General features: G+C 36.6%; 1 protein-coding gene across 1 annotated transcript in view; it reads left to right on the top strand.

Moving 5' to 3' along the window:
- The window catches only part of WDR49 (WD repeat domain 49), a 138285-nt gene that overhangs the window by 78948 nt on the left and 36146 nt on the right, over positions 1-23191 (top strand). Inside the window, exons 9-13 of the mRNA XM_031961115.1 lie at positions 3867-3997; positions 6402-6500; positions 12786-12953; positions 17618-17805; positions 21657-21854. Of these exons, the coding sequence (XP_031816975.1) occupies positions 3867-3997; positions 6402-6500; positions 12786-12953; positions 17618-17805; positions 21657-21854 (784 nt within the window). The remainder of the gene's footprint in view (positions 1-3866; positions 3998-6401; positions 6501-12785; positions 12954-17617; positions 17806-21656; positions 21855-23191) is intronic.

The following is a 23191-nucleotide window of genomic DNA, read 5'->3' as shown; positions in this document are numbered from 1 at the left end:
CAGCCCTGTCTTCAAGGGGTTTGCATCAATAGCAATTTTAATACTTTTTTTTTCTGAAAAGAACTGGATTCATCCCCCCTCTCCTTGCATCATCTTTCTTTAGAACCAAACTTTCACAAAATAAAAACAAGCAACAAGGAACAGAAGAATCTTTTCATGGTATTAGCAGACAGTTCATAGAAGCTAGACCCAGCATGCATTGAATCCTGACTCTCTCCCACCCTTTCAATTGCTAGTGTTCTCTTTCCCTCTTCAAAATAGCCAGTTTTTGCTTTTCTGATATTGTATCCTTCAGTAGATTGTAAGCTCCTGGAGGGCAGGAATTATCCCTTCTGTCATCATCTTATCTTCAGTGTCTAACACAGATTGAACTGAAGAATCATCCCCTTGAAATATCACTTGTGTTAAATTTTTTAATGATGATTTTTTCCTGAACCCTGCTAGCAAGAAGCATGTTTTCCTAGATGGATTATACTCAGGGAAATTTTTTCCCCACTTTTACAAGAATCTCATCTGGTTTTCAGTAAAAAGATTAAGTCCATTAAGTTCAGAATTATTGAGAAGATGGATCATTGTCAAAAAGCGGAGGTTCACTTATGAAGAACCTCACAGGAAATGCAAAGTTGATGTGAAATTTGGAATAGTTATGTAGTGAGGGCATTCACTAGAAAGTCCATCATGACAAATATCAAGTCTTATCAACCTTGGAAACAACCTTTGGTTTGTTTTCTCTTTGGGGATACTTTTCCTTTGAATTATCTGGATAATTGTCTCACTCTGCATTGCCACTAACTCTCTAGACATACCCTACATTGTGAGTGAAGCTATGCACTTTGAAAAATGCTATTTTAAAATAGAAGGTATGTTATGGATTTTAGGCTATTTCAAGATAACTGTCATTTCTTGGGGAAGGTTTTCAGATTGGGTATTAAGGGAAAAGATGACAGCTAATTAATTTCTCAGTATTTTGACACTCAAGGTCAAATATCAGAAAGGATACTTTGCACATTTTTGGTAGTCTGCAAAGTTCTTTGCAGATCTGATGGAAGGGAGAGTCATTTTAAGTGTTTTAGTTTAATAATCAGCATTTCAGAAAGTGGGCAAATTCAGCACTGGCTCCTGGAGAGAGTGATCAGATAAAAGGTGTGTTAATAAAATAATTCTAAAGGAAATGTTTCCAATCAAATTTTAGCAATTCAATTCAATGAGATTTTTTAAGTGGGGCAGCTAGGTGGCAGGGTAGATAGAATGCCAGGCCCAAAGTCAGGAAGGCTAATCTTGGTGAGTTCAAATCTGACCTCAGATACTTGTTGTGTGATCCTGGGCAAGTCACTTAACCCTCTTTGCCCTGTTTTCATCACCTATAAAAAGGAATGGGAAGGGAATAGGGAACTATTCCAGTTTTTCTGCCAAGAAAATATCAAGTAGGGTCATGAAGAGTTGGAGATAATCAAAAAACAAACGAGGGACAACAAATAGGCAGATCATGGTACCAGATTCTGGGGATACAAAGAAATAGAATTTACAGTGTACAGTGTACAGAATAAACAAGAACATAGATAAGAAAATATTAGATATTTAAATCATTATTACTAAAAAACACTAGCATTTATATAGGCCTTTAAGGTCTGAAAATTGCTTTACATATGTTATCTTATTTTATGCTCATTTTTCCATTTGGACAGCTAGGTAACAAAATGCATATCATTCACCATACCTGGAAAATGGGAATCATGAATTCTAATCTTATCTCAGATCACTTATTTAATTTTGTGACCTTGAGCAAGTCATTTACTCTCTCTCTGCCTAGGTTTCTTCATCTGTAAAATGAGGACAATGATAATACTTTCCTGCTAGGATAGTTTTGAGGCCCAAATGAAACAATATTTGTAAAGTGCTTTGCAAGCCTTGAAGCACTATGCTAATAGTATCTATTATTATTTTCCAGATGAGAAAACTGAGGCAGGTAAGCTCAGGGTTGCATAGCTTGTAAATGTCTGAAGCTCCTTTGAGCTCCTGATTTTAGGTTCAATATTCTCTACTGTCTAGCTGCCTGCAAACAAGATATGTCCTGGATAAATTGGAGATAATCACCAGAGGGAAGGTATTAGCCTTAAGGAGGATCAGGGCAGGCTTCTCATGGAAAATGAGATTTTAGTTTGGACCTAAAGAAAGCTTGGGGATAGGATATTGAGAAGGGAGAATATTTCAGAAATGGGAAACAGTTAATGAAAATATCTGCAATCTGAAGATGGAAAGATTTGTTTGAGGAACAATAGCATCACTAGTTTGTAAAATATGTGATGGGAAAAGTGTAAGAATATTGGAGATTTAGGAGCCTGTGAAGCGTTTGAATATAAAACAAAAAATTTTTACATTTGATCCTGGAGATGACAGGGAGCCACTGAAGTTTATCAAATGTAGGATGTTGATGGCAGGGTCAGATTTGTGTTTTAGGAAGATTAATTTGACTGCTGAGTGGAGAATGAACTGGAATGGGAAAGATGAGTCAGGGAGAACAACCAGCAGGCAGTTATAATAGTCTAAGAATGAGGTGATGAGGGCCTGTAGTAGTTTGGTTGAAGTATAAGATAGATAGATAGGGGCATATTTGAGAGATGTTTCAAGGGTAAAATTGATAGGTTTTTGGCAGTAGATTGGCTAAGGAGGCTGAAAAGATAAGGTGACATCTAGTTTGCAAAACTGGGTGACTGGAACATGGTGGGACTGATGAAAGTAAAAGGGAAGTTTAGAAGGAAGAATAGTTTGGGGAGAGATATACTGTCCCCTGTCCCTCAACGTAATGTCCTACTCCGACCTCTACCCCGATACTCAGAAGTTCCCTTTGAATTTGAGTTTGCTTTCATCACTCATTTTCCTGGCTGCTACCTCATCAAAGCTTACCTATCTTGTGTAATATTTCCTCAGTGTCTTGTTTTGTTACTTGTTTTTTAATTTGATAGGCTAATTCATGCCAAGTTATAATATCTTAATTAATAAGCAATTTCCACAATCCCAATAAATATATCTTCCAATATCCAGTTAATTTTAAGAGGATACATCTATGTCTTCTTCCACTAACGTTCTGTGCAGACGTCTCACTATGGAAAGAAGGTGACTTGGGGGTCTTGAAAGCTGTGCCAGAATAGTATAAAGCTCTGAACCACTCTATCAACATCAAAAGATTTTCACTGCAAGCTAATGATGTCATCCAAGAACCAGACTAACTAGATTTGGAGAGACAACTAATTTTATCAGAAGGAAAAAAAAAATTAAAATTGTTAGCCTTCACAAGTTTTAATGATCATTTAAATTTTGTCTATAGATAACTTCATCAATCCAATTGTAGGACTCCTTTCCTTTAAAGTCTTTAGTGGCTTCCTATTGCTTGCCATGTAAAATTTACATCTCTTTGCTTAGTCTCCAAGATATTGCACAATTTGGTATCATTGTATCTTTTTTAGGCTTATTATGTTACTGCCTCTATGTAATTTAGATACTCTTTACTGACTTCCCTTGGACACATATCCTGTGTTTTTCTATGTATATATAATTTTCTAAAGCAGAATTTCCTTCAATTATTTGAAAAGGTGATTTGGAGAGAGGTCCATAGACTTTCCCAGTCTGCCCACTGGGTCCTCAATTCAAATAAAATGAAGAGTCAGAGACAGTGTCTCACTGAATATTTGTACCACTCTCAATATTTAGCAAGGTGCTTCTACCAAGCAATATGTAGCGAATAAATATTTGGTGAATGAAAATTTTCCACTGACAGCTTTTTGTCAGTTCTTGAATTACATCCCACAGATGAGGAGCAGTCCCTTCTGCTTTGGCTATGTGGATAAATTCTTAATCTTCTTCCCTAGGACAATTACTGTCTTCAGATTTCATGACTTCACTCCATTTTTGGTTCAGCCTGAAGAATGGAAAGGAGGGGCACAGCATCGTGAGGACATCTTATGTGCTGCGTTTTTACCTCCACAGACTCTAGTTACAGGTCAGGAAACATTAATTTGCCAATCCATGCTGAAGGTTTAAATTTTTTCCCTCTCAAAAGAATTCACGATGTATTCATTGTAAAATGAGTATTTCTTCTATGGAGAAGAGAACATGTTTTATGTTCTTGCTATTTCATGACCTTCCCTCTCTTGCTTCCTCCTGCTTTTTTCTTCTCGATAGGATCATAAAATTATAATTATAGACCCTAAATGGACTTTAGAAGTCTCATAGTTCCTTATTTTATAGATGAGGAAAATACAGAGGTCCATAGATGTAGAGCTAAAAGAGATTTTGTAATCAGTCTAGTCCAATTCTTTCATTGTAGAGATGAGAAAATGGAGTAAGTAGCTTCCCCAAGATCACACAGGCATTAAACTTCAGAGGAAGGATTTGAACTGAGTCCTTTGACTCTGGAGACAGTGCACTCTCCATCACACCATGCTACATTGCAAAGGCTTCTTGGCTAGATTGTAATTTCCTCATTTAGTGGCTAGTACTTAAAGTACCATCATTATATAATAAAGTCTAGCCCAGACTACACTCCAGAGATTCTGGCTGTAGCTTTTGTTCCATAACATGAGTAAATTGGAGCTTTTGGAAAGGTAGATGGGTTTGTTTTAAGATGAAATACTTATACAGTCCAAATGTTACATCATTTCTTGCCAAAGAAAGTTGTTATGAGGACAAATTCTCATAAAAAGTTAGCAATGAGTTCATATTTCAGCAGACTGAATAAAAATAAACAAAACAAACTCTAGAAAACAAAAGTAAAGAATAGATCAGTAATAAAATGAGGCAAGTTATGATGGCCCCAAACTCTTAAAACCAAGGAAGATGAGTATATTGAATTTGAACCAGAAGGGAAATAGATCTTTAAAGTAGAATAAAAGTTTCTCCAAAAACTGAAGACCAATAAAACAAGGTTGATTCTTCAAGAAATTAATTGTTAATTAAATTCTCTTGGGTATGTTTGGTGTTAAGGGGTAAATTCTACAATGTGATTTGAGATTCAGTCTGAATTTCTGATCACTTACTTGTGGGGATCTCTGCTTCCTCATGGGGAGAATTCCTCCATCAATCAGATCACAATTCATCTGTACCTTATCATCTTTGAGAGGTATCTGGGGATCCTGAGAATTAAAATGACATGACTAGGTTGACACAGCAAGGTAGATCCTGATTCTAAATGCTAACTTGCTATTGATTAGACCATGTTGTCCCTGGAGACACTGGAATATGAAGGACACAAATCAGATACTTACAGTTCTTATTGTAAGTTCCTTAAAATATACAACATATTGTTCCACCATAGTTTCTTAAGAAAAATCATGTTTACTTTCTAAATTGGACAGTATTTGAATAGTTGTTTAATAAAGCACCTCTTCATTCAGTCTTATTTTATTAATGTAACTTAAAAGTACTTCTTGCCTATGAGTTCCATGGATCTCATGGACTAAAGTGAACTAAAGAAAATGGATACCACAATGACTATTGGAACTGCCTCAAATTGTATCACTCTGTCTAAAGAGAAATTTGCTTTGCTTTTCCTAAATGTTTCTTCCTTCACTTCCATCTTCTTTCATCATTATTTCTTATTCCTTGGTATATAGTGGAAAGCTACCTGGACATGGAGTTGGAGGACCTGGTTTCAAATTTTTGCCCTGTCACTAGCTGTGTGATTCAGTTTCTCATGTGGAGAGAGAAGAGGTTGAACTAGACAGTGTCTCAGATTCTTTCCAGATCTGGATCTGTGATACTACAGATTCCTTTGATCTGTATGATGAAGAAGTTGGAGTGGATGACCTTTAAAGTCCCTTTTGATTCCAATTCCCATCATTTCAGCCCCAAACTATGTAACTTCAGTCACACTTTCCTATGGCTAGATTTTCACATTCTATTTATATACAAAATCCAATGAAGGTCAGATGGTTCAGAGTATGAATTTCACTTTTCAATGACATATCGTCATTCTTTGTAGTCCTGGTGGATCTGAATCAGTCTTAGCACATGAACTAACATTGTACTTCTTTTAGTAGTATTGGAAAAGAAATTTATACATACATATGCATATATGTATATATGTATGTATATAGGAATGTGTGTGGAAAGGTGAGGGCAATAAAGGAGGCATAAGAATAGCAAAAAAAGGAAGAAATAACATAAGAGAAGAAAAAAGGACAGGGAAGTGAAGGCAAAAAAAGGAGAGAGCATTGGGTATTGAGGATTTAATTGTATTCATTTTTATCATGGGGACTTCCAAATTTTTTCCCCTTTCTCCATAACAGAAGATAAAGTTCCATTACTGATAAGAAAAACACTTTTGTTCATGTTAACCTGTACACTGAGATTTTTAAACTAATCACAATTTTGATGGTTTGTACTTTTTCTTCTGCCAACCATAGGGAGTTATGATGGGGAAATTCTCATATGGAATAACAGTACAGAAAATGCTCACCATGTCCTGCACCCATATTACCAACGAAGGCTTCATTCACAGTGGGGTGAGTACCATTTTACAGCTTGAGTCCTAGACAAACTTCAGTGAACTGGATTGGATTGGATTCTGCATGGATTTTATGCAACCCGATCACTGCTAAATTATACATTATTGACCTTCATTGAAAGGAGTTGTTTACAGCTTTGTCTTGTCAAAGTGACTAAAAGAGGAACTGGAGATTTTCTCTGGGTCAGCTAATTCTCCACGGTATGGTTCTGCTTTGTCTTTTGCCACCTCGATATTTTCAAGGGACACTCTTTTTTTTTGCTTTCATCAGAATTTCTGTTAGCCAATAAACGTCCCCCAAATTACTTCAGATGGAACCTTGAGGGAGTCTTTGAAACCTTTGTGTGGAAACTGGAACTTTTCTTGAACATCCTCTTTGATTTCTGCTAGATAATTATATATGTCACTTGGAGGTTGATTTTTATTTTTTCTATATTAGAAAGGTGGGACTGAGTTAAATTTTATGATAGCTTAATGGAGCCCAAGATATACCTTTTTTTTTTGCTGGAGTTAAAAGGCTTGACAATTACCTTTTTCATTTTAAATGAATTTCAGACAACTTTCCCCACTGCCTAATTTTTTTGGATAATATATGTGTATTTTTCAAAAGCAGTATCTCAATGTATCTCAATGACACCTTTTTGAGTAGTCTCAATGTGGCCATAAAAAAGGATTAGTCATCAGATCTTTTCTTCTGATATGCCTAGGAAATCATCTATTGAGAAGAATCAGACATTTTGGATTTTCTGAGCTGTCACTGCAAAGTCATGGCATTCTTCATCTCCAATGACTTGGCCATTCAGGTTGATAGAATAGTCTGTAAAAGGGTCAAGGTATTATTATGGCACCATGGAGGAGTCAGAGAATCTAAATTTTAGACCATGCTCATCTGCTTAATGCACCCTTGATTTTGGGCAACTCATTTCTCATTTAATTTCTCATTTAATTAACTAGTCTTAAGTTTCCTCATTTGTAAAATGAAGAATTGGACTAGAAGATGACCCTGAGGTCCCTCCTAGAGCTATGGAACCATGAACACTAGAAAAATCTCTAGTTACTTAGCAAAATCATAGAGAGTGAAATTTGCATGTCTTTTATAGGGATGGGAGTTGGGAACAGGGAATGACAATGTCCTACACTTGTATCAGATTCAGAGCTGGGTGGGGGGACCTTGGAAATTATTAAATCCAATCTCTTAATTTTATAGGTGAGGTGACTGAGGCATAAACTTGCCCATAGCTACACAGATAAGTGTCCAATAAATTTGAACAAATGTCTTCCTGGCTTCAATTCCAGGAATCTCTTTGCTATCTACTACTGCCTCTAATCAACCTGGGACTTGAATGTAACTACCTGGGGTCTTAGACCTTATGAAGGGTCAGAGTATCCAAGAGATTTTGATTAATGACAAAAATAATTGGAAAGCCTTTGCTGAGCCACAACTCTCTCCTTTGCATTCCCTTAGGACTCCAGCTTCAGTTATGATGGTCATAGGAATTGGTATTTATAGCTGGAAGGCATCTTAGGGGTCATTCAGTTCAGTCTCTTTATTTTACAGAAGAGGAAACTGAGCCCCAGAGAAATAATAGCAGGTTTATGAGGTCACACAAGTGATAAATGGGAAACAGGATTGAAATCTTGGCTGCTTCCCTTCTCTTTGTTTTGATTCCATGCCAGGGATTATGCTGGGGATAAAAATTCAAAAGAAATAAATGGTGTTTGCTCTCAAGTAACTTTTTTTTTTTATTTTGGACAAAGGATGCGTATATATAGAGATATATGTCCAAAAGATCTCAAGGAAGGAGAAGATCCTAACAAGGTAGGGCATATATCAGAGTTTCCTAGAGGAAGTTGGCCTTTGAAGAAAGCTAGGAAATTTAAGAAATACAGGTGAAAATGAGGGCATTCTTGGCACAGAGCATAGCGCACAGCTTATGCAAAAGCCAAGAGATGGAATGTGGAGTTGAAGAAATAGCTTGTAGGCCAGCTTGTCTGCCATCCAGAGTTTGTGAAGTACTAAATTTATGTTTATTTAATTGGTTTTGTTTTTTTTTGTCAAAATCGTGATTTCTTTTTTAATAGATTTTTATTTTTCCAAATATATGCATAGTTTTTAACATTCACCTTTATGAAACCTTGTCTTCCAAATTTTCCTCCCTCTCTTAGATAGCAAGAAAGGTTAAATGTGCAATTTTTCTAAACATATTTCCATATTCCTTATGTTGTGCAAGAAAAAGCAGACCAAAAGGGCAAAAAAGAAAACACACGACAGAAAAAAAGAAGAAAACAAATAACATTAACAACAAAAGTTGAAAATACTATGTTTTGATTTATATTCAGTCTCCATAGTTTTCTTTTTGAATGTGGATGGCTCTTTCCATCACAATTCTATTAGAATTGCCTTGATGTCATTGTTGAAAAGAACCAAGTACATGTTATTTTTTTTTTTTTTTAGTATAGGGAACATTTAGTGAGGAAATGCTCTATAACAGTGCAGATCAGCAACTAATCTGAAACATATTCTCTTAAAGATATTCCTAGCACACTGGGAAGTTAAGCAACTTGCCTGTGGTCACTTAGTCCACATGTGTCAGAGATAAGACTTTGGTATATGCTGTTCTTCCTAAACTCTATGCTAGCTTTCTATCCATATTTCCATATTGCTTCTCATGAAAGAGAAATAATGTGATATTTCTGGAAAATTAGACTAAAGGAAGATTATCAAGGACTATAAAAACCAATATTTATATAAACTTCTTAGATGAACATTTATGTCAACGTACTCTGGTCTAATGGTGACAGGTACAAGTTGGCCTTGTATAAGTATAAGGACCTTGAGAATGGAGAGTCAACATTACTTGAATAGGTCTTCCTACTCTTGTTAAAATCTGAACAAAGTAGGGAAATGTCAATTTATTCTCTTTACTCAATTTCCACTCAAACAGTCAATCAGTATTTATAAGTATTAGTGACAGTGATTAGGGACAGTTGTTCCTGCCCTTAAGGTGATTATAATCTATTTGAGGCACAAGTCATTCACATCACAAAGAAACATAGGCACAGGTTATGGACCAAATACATAAACAATGACTGCATGAACCATTAATAATGATCAAGAAAGCTCTTTTGTCTTGATCAATTGAATACTTGAATTGAGCCTTGAAAGTTACTAGGGATTCAAAGAGGAGATGAGAAGGAAAGGTATTCCTGTGCAAAGTCATGAGGTCAGAAATAGAAAGTCATATTTGGGTTCCAGTTTGATTTTTGCACATAATTTTTAAGAAAAGGGAAAGGCATTATTATCCAGGGAAAGCCTGAAAAGACAGACTTGAGTCAGACTATGAAAGGCTTTCAGTGTTTTTCAACTTACATTTTATAATGAAGGAGATAGGGAGTTGCTGAAGCTTCTGGAGTAGGGGACAAATGTGATCAGGTCTGTGTTTAAAAAAAAAAACCCAGCATATATTCTAATGAGTGCAATGGTTACTCTGATCTTTACAAAGAACCAAGGCATTTCCCAGGGACTCAGAATGAAAATTGCTCTCTACTTCTAAGGGGAGAACTGAATTCTGAGTTCAGATTGATTTTCTTTTACTTTCTCTATTTTTCTTGCCAGTTTTTTTTTTTTTTACAGCATGGCTAACATAGAAATATGTTTTACATGTCTTCTCATATATAATGGGCATCATATTGTTTTCCTTCCCAATGGGTGGATGGAGGAGATGGAGAGAAAAAAAGAATTTAAGACTCAAAATTATACATATATGCAAGAATCTATATCTATATCTATCTATATATCAGCTTGATAGCTGTATAGAGTGAAGATTGGAGCAATTCGAGATCAGATTATGAAGATGATTTAGGAGACTTCTGTAATAGTTTAGATGAGACACTGAAGGCCTGGATGAAGGCGATTGTGGAAAATTTCATAAGAGAAATACAATTTTGGTCTATGGGTTATTTTACCCTGCATAGACTCAAAATATACAAAAAGAGTCATAGAAAAGAGATAAGGGAGAAGAGCTTGTAAGATTTGCTCGGTTCATTGGGCAAATCATATCCTTAAAATCCAGTAACTGTACTTTATTAAACAAATGGGTTCTATTTTTTTCTATCATTGTGGTTTAGCAAAAGCATAATGGAATAATGCTTCCAATTTAGACAGAAATTTGCCTTCTAGAGCAATTCACTCACACGAAGTATTGCTGGCATCTTAAACCTTCAGACAATAAGCATGGCTGATGCTCCTTAAAAATTCTTTAGGATTGTTATTGATGATGAGTAATGAGCTGAAGATGTCGAAGTACCTGACTCATGCACACTAGGAGTACCTTACCCACATAGAGCTGCAGCTGCATGTGGGGCTTTTTGCTGGGCTACTATATGAAGTGTCTGTTGATTTGTAGTTCAGAAACCCATACTAACAATGTGGTTTTGGCTGAAGAGGAGTTTTGGCACATGGGAGTTTTAGAATGTTTTACAAAAGGTTTGATTGATGTTGGTTAGACCCCCAGGAGAGGTCTTGGCCACAATGAGTAGATTTTATATATGAAAAAACAGAAGCATCTTTATCTATGGAACTACTCAGGGAACTTGAATAACTTAACACACATTTATTAGGGAGCCTATTATATAGCACCTTCCTTCAGTGTCTTTTCATGAGTAAGTGATCTTGGGTTCTCAAGAGGAGTTAGTCTACAAACACCAACTTAGCTCAAAGATTTGAGGTTAAAACCTACCTCACACACTTAGTTGTTTGTGTGATCCTTGGACAGTTACTTAATTTGTCCTATAATTAGTTTTCTCATCTGTAAAGTAGATCTAATAGCTCTTACCCATAGAAAGGATCAAATGAACCAACGACTATGTAAGAAAGAAATAAGCATTTGATAAATCTCTACCATGTGCTAAACGCTGTGCTAGATGCTTTACAAATATCTCATTTAATTTTTATAACAACTTGGTAAAGGTGGATGCTATTATTATCCCCATTTTATAGGTGAGGAAACTGAGGTAGAGGTTGAATGACTTGACCAAGGTCACATAGCTGGCAAGATTTGAACTCAGATATGACTGTAGGCCTGGTGCTCTATCCACTGTACCCCCTAAATGCCTAAAGTGCTTTGTAAACCTTGAAGTAATAAATACTATTATTATTATTGTTACCAAGCACTTAAGATAGATCAGATGCTGCATTCAAAGCTGGGATGACAAAGAAAGGCAAAAATTGTCAGGAAGTCAATATACATTTATTTGTTGTTCCGTCATATCTGATGCTCTGTGACCCCATTTAGGATTATAATTCTTATTCTTGCAAAAATATTGGGATTGTTTTCCATTTTTTTCCAGATCATTTGACAGATGAGAAAACTGAGGCAATAAGATTAAATGACACAGCTATTATGAAGCCACATTTGAACTCAGAAAGATAAATCTTTCTGACTGTAGGCTAGGTGCTCTATCCACTGAGTAACTTAGATAAAACATTAATTAAATACCTCTTGTGTTAAGTATTGGAGACAGGAAGAAAGGCAAAAGATAATGTGTGGGAGAACTCTGGACAAGTAAGATATATACGAGTTAGATGGGAAATGACCTTATATGGGCGGCAGTGGGTATCAGGAAAGGCATCTTATAAAAAGGCAAGTCTTGAAGGTAGCCAAGAGACCTGGGTTCAGGAAATCCTGAGTTCAAATCCTGCCTCAGACACTTACTAACTCTCTGAGTTTAGACAAATCACTTAATCTCTTTCAACCTCAGTTTTCCAATCTCTAAAATGGGAAAAGCTCCATAAAATGTAAGCTAGAATGATGATTTTTGTTACTGTTATTCTGAGAGGCTAAGCAAGGAGAGGACAAAGTCTGCTAAGTCTTATCAAATTGGAATGGCCTTATGATCGGACCCAGTCTGTCAATGGCGATGAGGCCACTTTCGATGAATTCAGTGAGGCTGATTATCGAGTTGGCATTTGAATTTTAGGCTGTTGCCAACTCAGGAAGACCATTTGCTAAGGCACAGATCATCATTAATGGAGAAAGTGCTGAGAGCAACAAAGCTACAGTGCACCTGCCATTTGGGATGGATATTCCCTGGTTAGGATATTGCAGAGAGGGCTCAGAATGTGATGGTCTCCAGCCTTCTGTCCTCTAAAAATCACTGATTTTTGTTTAGGGAAGAAAAGATGGAGGCAACCAACATATTCTTATAGCTGTCTGAAATTAGCTTCAAAAGTGAATGTCCCTTCATGTTAACCCAATCCATTCCATCTCTCTTTCAGATGGAGATGCAGATGCTCAAAAGCAACTTAGGGCTGAAAGAGGGCACCTTCTTTCCCTCTCTGCAGGGGAGACTCTTCTAGGACTTAGCTCTTCTGAGATTGACACCACCGAGGGAAATCATGCTGTTATGAGACTTTCCTTCCTTGAAGCCAGGAAAAATATTGCAGTGACAGGTAAAATGTCTTTGATGCTGCTGGCTGCCTTTGACTGCTTGTAGAATGTTGGAAAAAGGGAATATAAAGCTAGAATGCTTTGGGAGATGGATGATGTCTTTCTGTTTAGACCTTAGAGACAGGTGGAGGGTTATGGATCAAAGAACTGATTGGAGGGCCAGCCCCGGGAGAGAGAGAATAGCTCTGGGCATTTCATTGGTTTAAGAAGCACCTAAATGAGGAAGCTTCCCACATCAAATGCGGATAAGAACATAGCTTGTACTTTATTGTCTTGGTTATCTACTGCACTCAGAAGTTAAGGGACTAACGTGGAATTACCTAGCTGCTAAGTAAGTGTATATGGTAGATTTTGGATCTAGGTCTTCCTGAATACATACTGCACCAAGTTTTTTTGTTTGTTTGTTTGTTTGTTTGTTTTGGTTTTGGTTTTTTACGGAGGCAGTTGGGATTAAGTGACTTGGTGACTTGCCCAGGGTCTCACAGCTAGGAAGTATTAAGTGTCTGAGATCAGATTTGAACCCAAGTCCTTCTGATTTCAGGGCTGGTGCCCCATTGTACTACCTAGCTGCCCCAAGATTTGTTGTTATTGCTGTCAAGTCATTTTTAGTTAAGTCCCATTCTTTGTGACCCCATTTGGGGTTTTCTTGGCAGAGATACTAATTTGCCATTTTCTTTTCAGGTCTTTTTAACACAGGAGGAAACTGAGACAAACAAGGCTAAGTAACTTGTTCAGGGTGGTTAGATTCGGATTTAGGAAGAGGAGTCTTCTTGACTCCAGGCTAGGCACTCTATCCACTATACCACCTACCTGCCCACTCTACCAGACTCTCTCTTTTTTTTTTTTAATTGGGAGATCATTGCATGCAAGAGGATTTAGCTTCAGGGCATTTAGAAAGGCTCAGTCTTCCTTAGGGTACTACAAGAGGGTAGATGGTGATAAACCTCCTTTCCAACATTGAATTATTTGACCATACTAAGAGCTTTCTTTGGTGGGGAAAGGTTTCTTTTATAGCTCCTCAGCATTAGTAGAAGCTGAAGAGATTGGGAACAGCAATAGCTACAGAAGCCATTGTTTTTATGAGTTTCCAGAAGCACTGCTCCCCTGGAAGGTGGTGCAGGGAACTGGAGGCAGGACAAGTCAAGCAGGAGGATGCAGAGAAGATATGAAATTCAAGTAAGCAAGTCCAAGACTGCTTCCAAAAGGCCAACTTAAGTAGGAAAGAAAAGCAGATGTGGGATTAGGTAGGTATGAAAGAGTTCAGCACAAGGAAATGGACAGGGAAGGGGATCCAGACCAGGAGCCTAAAAACAACATCTCAGCCTCTAGTCTAGACTGGTAGTTCATTCTTGTTTAGTTTAGTTTAGTTTTAGTTTTAGTTTTTTTTTTTTTACTCGTGCCCAACTCCTGATGATTCCATTTGGGGTTTTCTTGGCAAAGTGATTTGCCATTTTCTTCGCCAGCTCATTATGCAGATGAAGAGACTTAACGAAACAGAGCTGAGTGACTTGGCTAGAGTCACATAGCTAGTAAGTGTCTGAGGCCGGATTTAAACTCATTTGAGTCTATATAATATCATTAATAGCATTTGAGTGTTGAGAGTGATCTGTTATATTGTATATATCTATCTATATATTATGTTGATAGTGATTCTATTGTGCTTACATACATCTCATTCAAATCTTAAAACAAACCTATGAGGTCAATATTAGAGGCATTAGATTCCTATTTTATAGATGAAGAAACTGAGGTTCAGAGTCCTTGGATAACTTGCCTAAATGACACCAAAAGCACGATTCATAGGATTTTAGGATCATAGATATCAAGTTGGATTGAACCTTTGGAGATCAGCTTTCTGTTCATTTGGCAGAAGAGGAAATGCAGGTTATGGAACTTAAATGATTGCCCAGTCACTGAGGTAGTAAGATGCCCATTTAGCAGTTAAGGATTTAATCCTCTGTCTCTTGAAGCAGCATTTGTTCCTCTGTCCCAGGAAGAGCCTCATCAGGTTGTAGATCATCCTCTTCTTTGGTTTCAAGTAGCCTTCTCTTGGTTCCTTATTTAAATGTGTTCAGCAGGTCACAGGATCACATGTTTAGAATAACATGGTATCTTCGAGATTACATGGTCCAATACCTTCATTTCATAGAGGAGGAAATCGAGTTCTTTGGGGGATAAATGATTTACCCAATATCCCACAGGGAGTAAGTGACAGAGCCAGGATTGGGACACAGACTATCTGATGCCCAATCAGCTTATTATCATACTACATGGCCACTTTCGGTTTGGTGACTTTAGCAAAGTCCTTCTTGAGGTAAGGAAGGGGGAATAAAAATCTTTCAATGTTCTAATGACAGCACCAATAACATTAAATGATGACACAAACATATCAGTTCATCTAGCATGAGACTAGCAAGTAATTGGAAATCAGTTGATTGATTTTTATTCTCCTTTCCATCAAATGGATTAGCATGGTGGAGATATGATTTTTATCTACTCAGAGACACTAGAAAGCACCACACAGTTTGGAAACATTCAAAGCTGTGGTAAGAAGTCTGTATTTGGGATTCACAGGATTTGGGTTTGAATGCCAACTATTCTATTTACTGTCTCTGTGACCTTGGACAAGTCAATATCTTTATCTAAGGGTTTGTTCCTCTCTTCAACACTCTGATCTACATTAAGCATCTCATTTTGGTGTGGGAGTTAGTTTTTTATTGTTTTTCAGTATGTGGAAGTCAACCACAATGCCATCCTTACCTACTCAGAAGAAATAAATATAGGGCAATTTTTCTCTCAGTATCCACTTTCCCACCTTCTATCTTACAGACTGAAAATCCATATGTCTTTCCCATAACATTTGCCACACATTAAAAAAGTCAATGTAGATAATACCTAGTAAAATTTTGTGAATACAATTGAATTATTGAAATATCTTGAGACAAGTGTGATAGAACCTCCTCCCCCCGCCCCAAACCTCCTTCATTTCTAAATCTCACTAGTATTCATGGTAGGAACTATTATCCAAAATGGCCCCCCATTTTCTCCACATTAATTCATTCTAATGTTGTTGGTATTTCCCAAATGTTTCTGCCACAGTGACTTCACTCCATTATTTTTGCATTAAGCAGACCTGAGTGTGAATCGGTAGCACATTTGTGAAGCTAATTTGAACCCATCTGCAGATTTTTCATGTAATAATAGGATTGTTGGCATTGAAGGATAATTTAAGCAAGGCATATCTATAAAGCACACACTGGCTAGAAAATGAAAAGGATATTTTAAGCCCATAAACAAAAAAATGGTTCCATAAGGACTTCCAATATGAGTTCATCACTCATGAAAAATGGATGAAAGGTTTAAAACAAGCTCATAAATAGAATTCTAAGCATGTTGATATATAGATAAGTCTATATCTTTAAAATTGTGCATCTGCACCTAAATCCATGTTGAATAATATTTATTTCTCTGTGGCGTGAAGTCGATTTTTCTAAAGAAAATGCTTTTTGTTTAAGAGAGGGTATAATTGAAATGTTTAAATGACTATATAAAGACAGTTGATTATGAAAAAAACAGTCTAGAACTCTCACTTAAAATCCTCACTTTAATGTGGACAGAAGAGAAAATGGGTTACTTAGATGATTACATACTCAGTCTTACCAACGGAAATTTATTTCAGTCTTTTAATCCTTATCCTGATGGAGAAATGCTGTTGACTGAGATGCCCTGAAATTTTGGCTGACCTGCGACCTGACGTGACTTCAATAAGTCTCAGTCACATCTGGGGATCATTTTGAGCTCAAGGATTCAAATAAACAATTCATTCAACAAAAAGATATAAAAATACCCTTAGGTAAAAATAGTTCCAGAAGTAGTTAAAAAGCAGTTCAGGAAGATAAAAGCAGATAAAAGCCTCTGGCAAGGAGCTTAAAAGAAGATTGTAGGAAGGTTTCCTGGGGTCTCAGGAAGTCCTTGCCAAGGGTCCTAAAAACCATTTTTATATTCTTCTCACCCAAGAGGCTCACAGCTAGTTTCTAGATTAAATTAACTAGGGGTGGGTGGGGGATATATAAATATACACCTCCCCATCTCTACCAGTGCTATGGCTCTTAACACTATAGTATCATAGAACCATAGATTTAGAGCTGTGGAGGGACCCTAGGGAACATGTGGACCAAGACTTCATTTTACAGAAGAAGAAATTGAATCCCAAGCAAGGTTAGTGGTCTGCTTACAGTCATAGGTAGTATGCAGCAGAGGCAGGATTTGCATTTGAACTTAAATCCATTGATATCAAACTTTTCTATCATGCTACCATCATTATTAGGCAATGTTCAATCATGTCCAACTCTTTTTCATCCTATTTGGGATTTTTTGGGTGAAGGTCCTGAAGTGGTTTGGCATTTCTTTTCCAGCTCATTTTACAGATGAAGAAACTGAGATGGATAGAATCAAGCAACTTGCTCAGGGTCATAGAGCTAAGAAGGGTCTGAGGCCAGATTTGATTTCAGGAAGATGAATCTTCCTGGCCCTAGACCCAGTGCTCTATCTCCTGCAGTACCTAGCTGCCCCTATAACCACTTAGGTGGGATAAAATCTTTCTAAAGATTTGAAATGTTATCATTAACCACTAACATTATTTTTATGAATTTCCTACTCATTTTAGGAGGAGCCAACTTGGTATCTTGTGGAGGATCTGGTTATGTCAGGTTCTGGAATGTATTTAAGAAACAGCTTGTGGCTCAGTTTGTGGCACACAGTGGAGCTGGACCCATTATCATGACCACTGACAAGATGAATCAGCACCTTGTCACAGGAGATTCAAATGGCTGCTTGAAAATATGGAACATAGAGGTATGTCTTGTCTCTCTTGACTTACTCTTCCAATTCTTCTTTTGTCATTCATACTTGTAAATTAGGCCCTATTTCCTTTATAAGAAAAGAGATGAGTAATTAGTTAGCTGAAAAAGATCATTTCGTATAACTGAGCTTAGATAATATTTTTTTCTAATTTAAAAAACAAATTTTACCATAAGATTTCCAAATTGGGAAGGTACTCAGAGGTCACCTAGTCCAACCCATAACTTTTAATAGTTCCCTCTATAATTCATCATAAAAGAAGTCATCCAGCTTTTGCTTAATAAACTTCAATGAGGAGAAATCCACTACTTTTTAAAGTAGTCTACTCTACTTTTAATAACAGTGTTTGCATAGTGCATTAAGGCTTGCAAAGTGCTTTATAAATATCATCTCATTTTAGTATCACAACCACTTAGGAGGGTAGATCTGTCTATCCCCATTTTATGGGTGAAGAAACTGAAACAGGCAGTAGTTAAGTAACTTGCTCAGGATCATATGACTAGTATCTGAGTCTCCATATGGACTCAAATCTTCCTGACTCAACATCTAGCAAACTAAAAAAAAAAAGATCCTATCCATTTTGCCTCTTAATTGGCTTTTACAAAGCTCTGATTATTAAGAAGTTTTTCCTTTGCATTAAGCCTTATCTTTCCTCTTGATATTGGCCACTCATAATTCTTGGTTCTAGCCTTTGGATAAAAGCAGGATTGTTTTAATCCCTCTTCTATGTGAGTGATAGTTGATGATGACTTTCATGTCTCCCCTTAGACCTCTTTTCTAAAATCCTGTTCTATATCTGTAAAGGTCTGAAACTCTTAAAGGTGTGCTTGAATCAGACAACCTAGCACTTAAGGCTAATTACCTATTGGACAATGATTCTATTAGCATATGTTTGGAAAAATGGCCCTTCTCATTGTTCAGTGCTGGCTCGAAGTTTGGTGTATACAGATAATTGTAGGTAAGGATTAAGGGGTGGGGTGAGACAGGCCAGAGGATTTGACTTTATAGCAGGATCAGGAGAAGGGAGATAGGTTTTAAGAGTTTCAGCCCTTTACATATATTCTATTCCTTCCACCAATCATCATAGGGCTGAAGACAAGTCCTTTCTTTATCCTGGTTGTCTCATCCTTTGGATGCTCTCCACTGGATTAAAGTCCTTTTTCAAATGTGAAGCCAAAACTAGACACAATACTCCACTTATAACCTGACCAGGGCAGAATATAGAAGCATTTTCATCTCTTCTTTCTTGCTCTGTTTTTCTTAATTCAACCTAATGCTGCGCACATTTTCTTGGCTCTCCTATCACTCTGCTGCCTCATACTGACTTGCAGACCACTTTTGTTCCCAGATCTTATCCATAAAAAAACTTTTCTCTATCAACATCTGTACCAACTTGTGAAGATGCTCTTCTGAACCCATGTATAATACTACATATTTATTCTTCTTAAATTTCATCAAATTAATTCTCTCTCAAGACCTTTCTAAATCCTGTATCTGACATCAATCTTTGTTTCTTCTGGAAATTTTTATAATTTGCCATCTACTCCTTTGTCCAAATCAGCATTAAAAATGGTAAATAGCACAGATATTTAGGACCTTCTTTTGAATTCCTATTGAGTCATTAATGACTCCTTTTTAGTTTTGGACCTTTAATAAGTTTTGATTCAACATAAAAATAATCTAGCCCACATATTCTTGGGTTTACAACAATAACAAAGGAAAATTTATCAAATTCTTTCCAAAAGTCATAGTAAAATTTACTGGTAGTATTGCCCTAATCTAGAGAGCTTGTTTTTTTTTTTTTTTTTTTTTTTTTTTAAACAGGCATCTTTGGTTATCTGGTCATGACTTTTTTTAGAGACCAGGTATCTGGCTTTTTGTGGTCCCTACTTCCTTTTCTCAATGTTCATTCATCTCTTAAAATATGAAATGCCTTATGAACAAAATTCATAATTTGATATCTTTCTCTAATGGCACAGTGTGTTGCAGAGATGACATTGCATTCTTGAAGACCATATTAGTAGAGTCTGACTTCTGACATGACTACCAACATTAAAAAGTTTTGAATATGGATTTGGATAGTTTGTTGTTGAAGGGCCAGTCTTGCTTGCTTTAAAAGGTCTTATCACTGAATTGCCCAGAGGAAGAGGAATTCTCTTTGGCCAAAGTAATTCTAAAAGGCCATCTACAGAGGTAGAAGAGAATTCGTGAACACTGGTATATAAAGTTCTGACAACAGCAAATATAATCTTTCTCTTTGTTGAAAATTGTTAATTATACTATCCAATTTTCTATCTGTACCTCCAAAATCTGCATAACATGTATATTTGATGTATCTGGTGGGTTTCTTTGGCTAGTACATATCATAATACATTAATATCTGATAGAATTGTCACAAGTTCATCTTAAAGTAGTTGCTTGTCTCATTTGAAAGGCCAAATGTATATATGAAAAGACCAAGAATAGATGCTTCTAAAAATTCTGATATCCATTTGCCTTCCCTTGACCTTTTATAAAATAACTCTTTCCTACTGCTCTGCCACCATTTAGTCACTAGATCATCAGGTCCAAATCATTTTTATAGTGCGAGCTGATTGAGGTAATGTTAATTCTAGGCTTGGAAGTTTAGTTCTACTTTGCATTTTCCCCAGTGATGTAAAGCTAACAATGAGCTAGGAAGTAAGCATTTTTTTTCCCATTAGTTTCCTCAATTTCAAGTTTAATTTGAAATAAATTACTCCAGAACTTTTGAGATTGCTTATCTTCATCTTCCATAAATATTTTTCATTAGTTGGCCAACAAACCCTTTGTCCTCCTCCATCCCTCCAAGCACTGATCTCTCTCTCCCCCTCCCTCCTTCCTTCTCTCTCTCTCTCTCTGTCTGTCTCTTTCTCTCTGTTTCTCTGTCTCTTTTCTTCTCCCTATGTGTGTGTGTCTCTCTTTTTTCCATCTAATGTAACTACGTTCAGATAACCAAATATTAGACATATTTCATTTCATATCTAGAAGCATAAACAATAAATAAAAACAACATAGCAAAATCAACAAACCAGGCATTTTTTTTCCTCTTTCTAAACTTGTCAAGCCATACCAAGCCATCTGACAGGCTTTGTGTAAGTCAAGATGGCCTTATTCAGTTCTCCATTTTGTTCATTAAATTTTTCTTTTCATTACTGTATTATTTCCATATCATATTTTTTAAAAAAATGAAAATTTATTTTTTATTCTTGAAACAATAGAGAATCATCAAAGATTACAAATTGTTGGGCTTTCCTAAAAGTTATACCTGGCTACTTTAACATCTCCTTGACACTCCATTGTCTCTGGGTTAAAATACAAAATCGCTAATTTAAAATCCTCCATAGTCTAGCTTTCAGGTACTTTCCTAGTCTTATTTCACTTGGGTCACCATTATTCCCTCTCCATTCCAATCAAATTGGCCTGCTAACTCTCTCCCAGGAAATGACTCTCCATATGCTTTCTGACTTTGTTCATTCCTTATATCTAGAATGGCACTCCTTCCTTATCCCTACCTCACGCAATCCCCAGCTTCCTCCCAAAGCACACAGTATGTGTTGCAACATATCTAAGACTTTTCTTGATTCCCCTAGATATTAGCAGTCATTCTCCCTCAAAATTACTTTGATCACTTTGTATACATTATATACGTCCTCACTGGTGCATAAGTTATTTCCCTCTTGCCAGTAGAATATAAATTCCCTGAGGAAAGGGGTTATTTTTTCTTCAATATTTGTTCAACTAAATTGAATTTGAATGCAATTATTTTTATTGGTGATTTTCTCTAAAAGCTGATGGTCTGGGGTATGTTTTCTCATCTTATTCAGGAATATTGCCTTAATTTCAATGAAGACCAAGTTTTCCAGCCTCCGCCTCTGATAAAATCATTTCAACCTCATGAGGATCGCATCAGTTCTCTGGAGACTTGTGCACACAGCAGCCGAGTACTGATCATCGCCTCTTCTGCAGATGGTAGCATTTCTATCAGTGACGTCTGGGGCTCTCTGATTGGAATATTTGGTCAGGTAGAAATATTGCTCCATTATTATCACAGAGGGGAAAGTGAGCGGGGAATTTAGTGCTATCAGGGGGATGATTTCCCTTTGAATCTCCCAGTTGACTAATGTTCATTAGTCAAGAAAGAACTGAATTCTATTTCTGAAGATGCAGTATCAGGAATCACTTGCATCCTGAATGCATTTTGCTCTGGCTGTTAAATTAATCTGTGGTAGAGTGCATTGGGGATCATAAAATGTAATGGCTTCCCTGTTTAGTCTATGATATACGTGCTCTGTATATCTCTTTTGTGTATATGCTAAATTGTCTTCCTGTTTAGAATGTAAGATCCTTGAGGACTTTTTCTTTTTGTCCTCAGCCCTTAGCACAGTGCCAGGCACATAATACGAATGTAATAATGCTTCTTAATGGATTGAGTTTAAGCTTAGAAACTCATGACCTGAGAATGTTGCACTTGGCCCGATTCTACTACTTAGGTATATGAACTCAACCTTATTTTCTTGTCTTTTTTCTTTTTGGACTATACCTTTGATTTATTGGTTCAAGGAAATTCCAGCTTTGCAAGCAACTCACCTGAAACATCAAGTCTCAGATAGTTAGCTTTGCTACTGATGTTGGGGTGATTAAAATAATTTGGACAGAATCATAATAAATTTTTTCAATCACGGCCAGCATGTGATTGACCAAAAAAAGAGATTCCTTATCTTCTTGTTCCCTCAAAGGGACCTTGTGGCTATTTTAAAGATTTATATACTACAGTTTGATTAGAAGTGAACTTTAGAAAAAAGAAGTGAGTTTACTCTAATGAGACCCTGAAAGTGCTATAACACCAGTCTTGGATAAAGAGATTAACCCCCCCAATCCCCATTCTTAGACAATCTATACAAAAAGATCTGTTTGTACCCGAGTGTGAATGAGTGGAATTCACCTTATACTACAGATTCCTTGTAAGGTTCAATATAGAGGAGAAGTTTAGTTTGAACTTCCAAGACTGAGATCTTGAAAAAAGAAAAAGGGGCACGCTGAGTCTCCTCAAATTGCCAGTTATTAATAATAATTTCTTCCAAGGTCAATTGACTGTCCCAGTCAGTTGGGTCTCATAGTGAATATATATTCAGTATTCTTTCTCTGTAGCATGGAAACACTAATGATACTCATAGGGCTATTGTGAAGAAAACAATTTGCAATCCTTGAAGGCAAGGATTATGAGTGAGTTATAATCATGAAGCTGAGAAGTAAATGGCTAACCAAGATGTTGTTTAGCTTTATAGAATCAGAGAATTCAGTGCCTCAAAATTCCTTAAGACCATGTAACTCCAGGGGTTCTTAATCTTTGCTGTAATGT

This window comes from Sarcophilus harrisii, chromosome 3, assembly GCF_902635505.1.
Source record: "Sarcophilus harrisii chromosome 3, mSarHar1.11, whole genome shotgun sequence".
Classification (NCBI taxonomy): domain Eukaryota; kingdom Metazoa; phylum Chordata; class Mammalia; order Dasyuromorphia; family Dasyuridae; genus Sarcophilus; species Sarcophilus harrisii.
The sequence above is the reverse complement of the archived record's forward strand: the minus strand, read 5'-3'. Positions and strand labels throughout refer to the sequence as shown.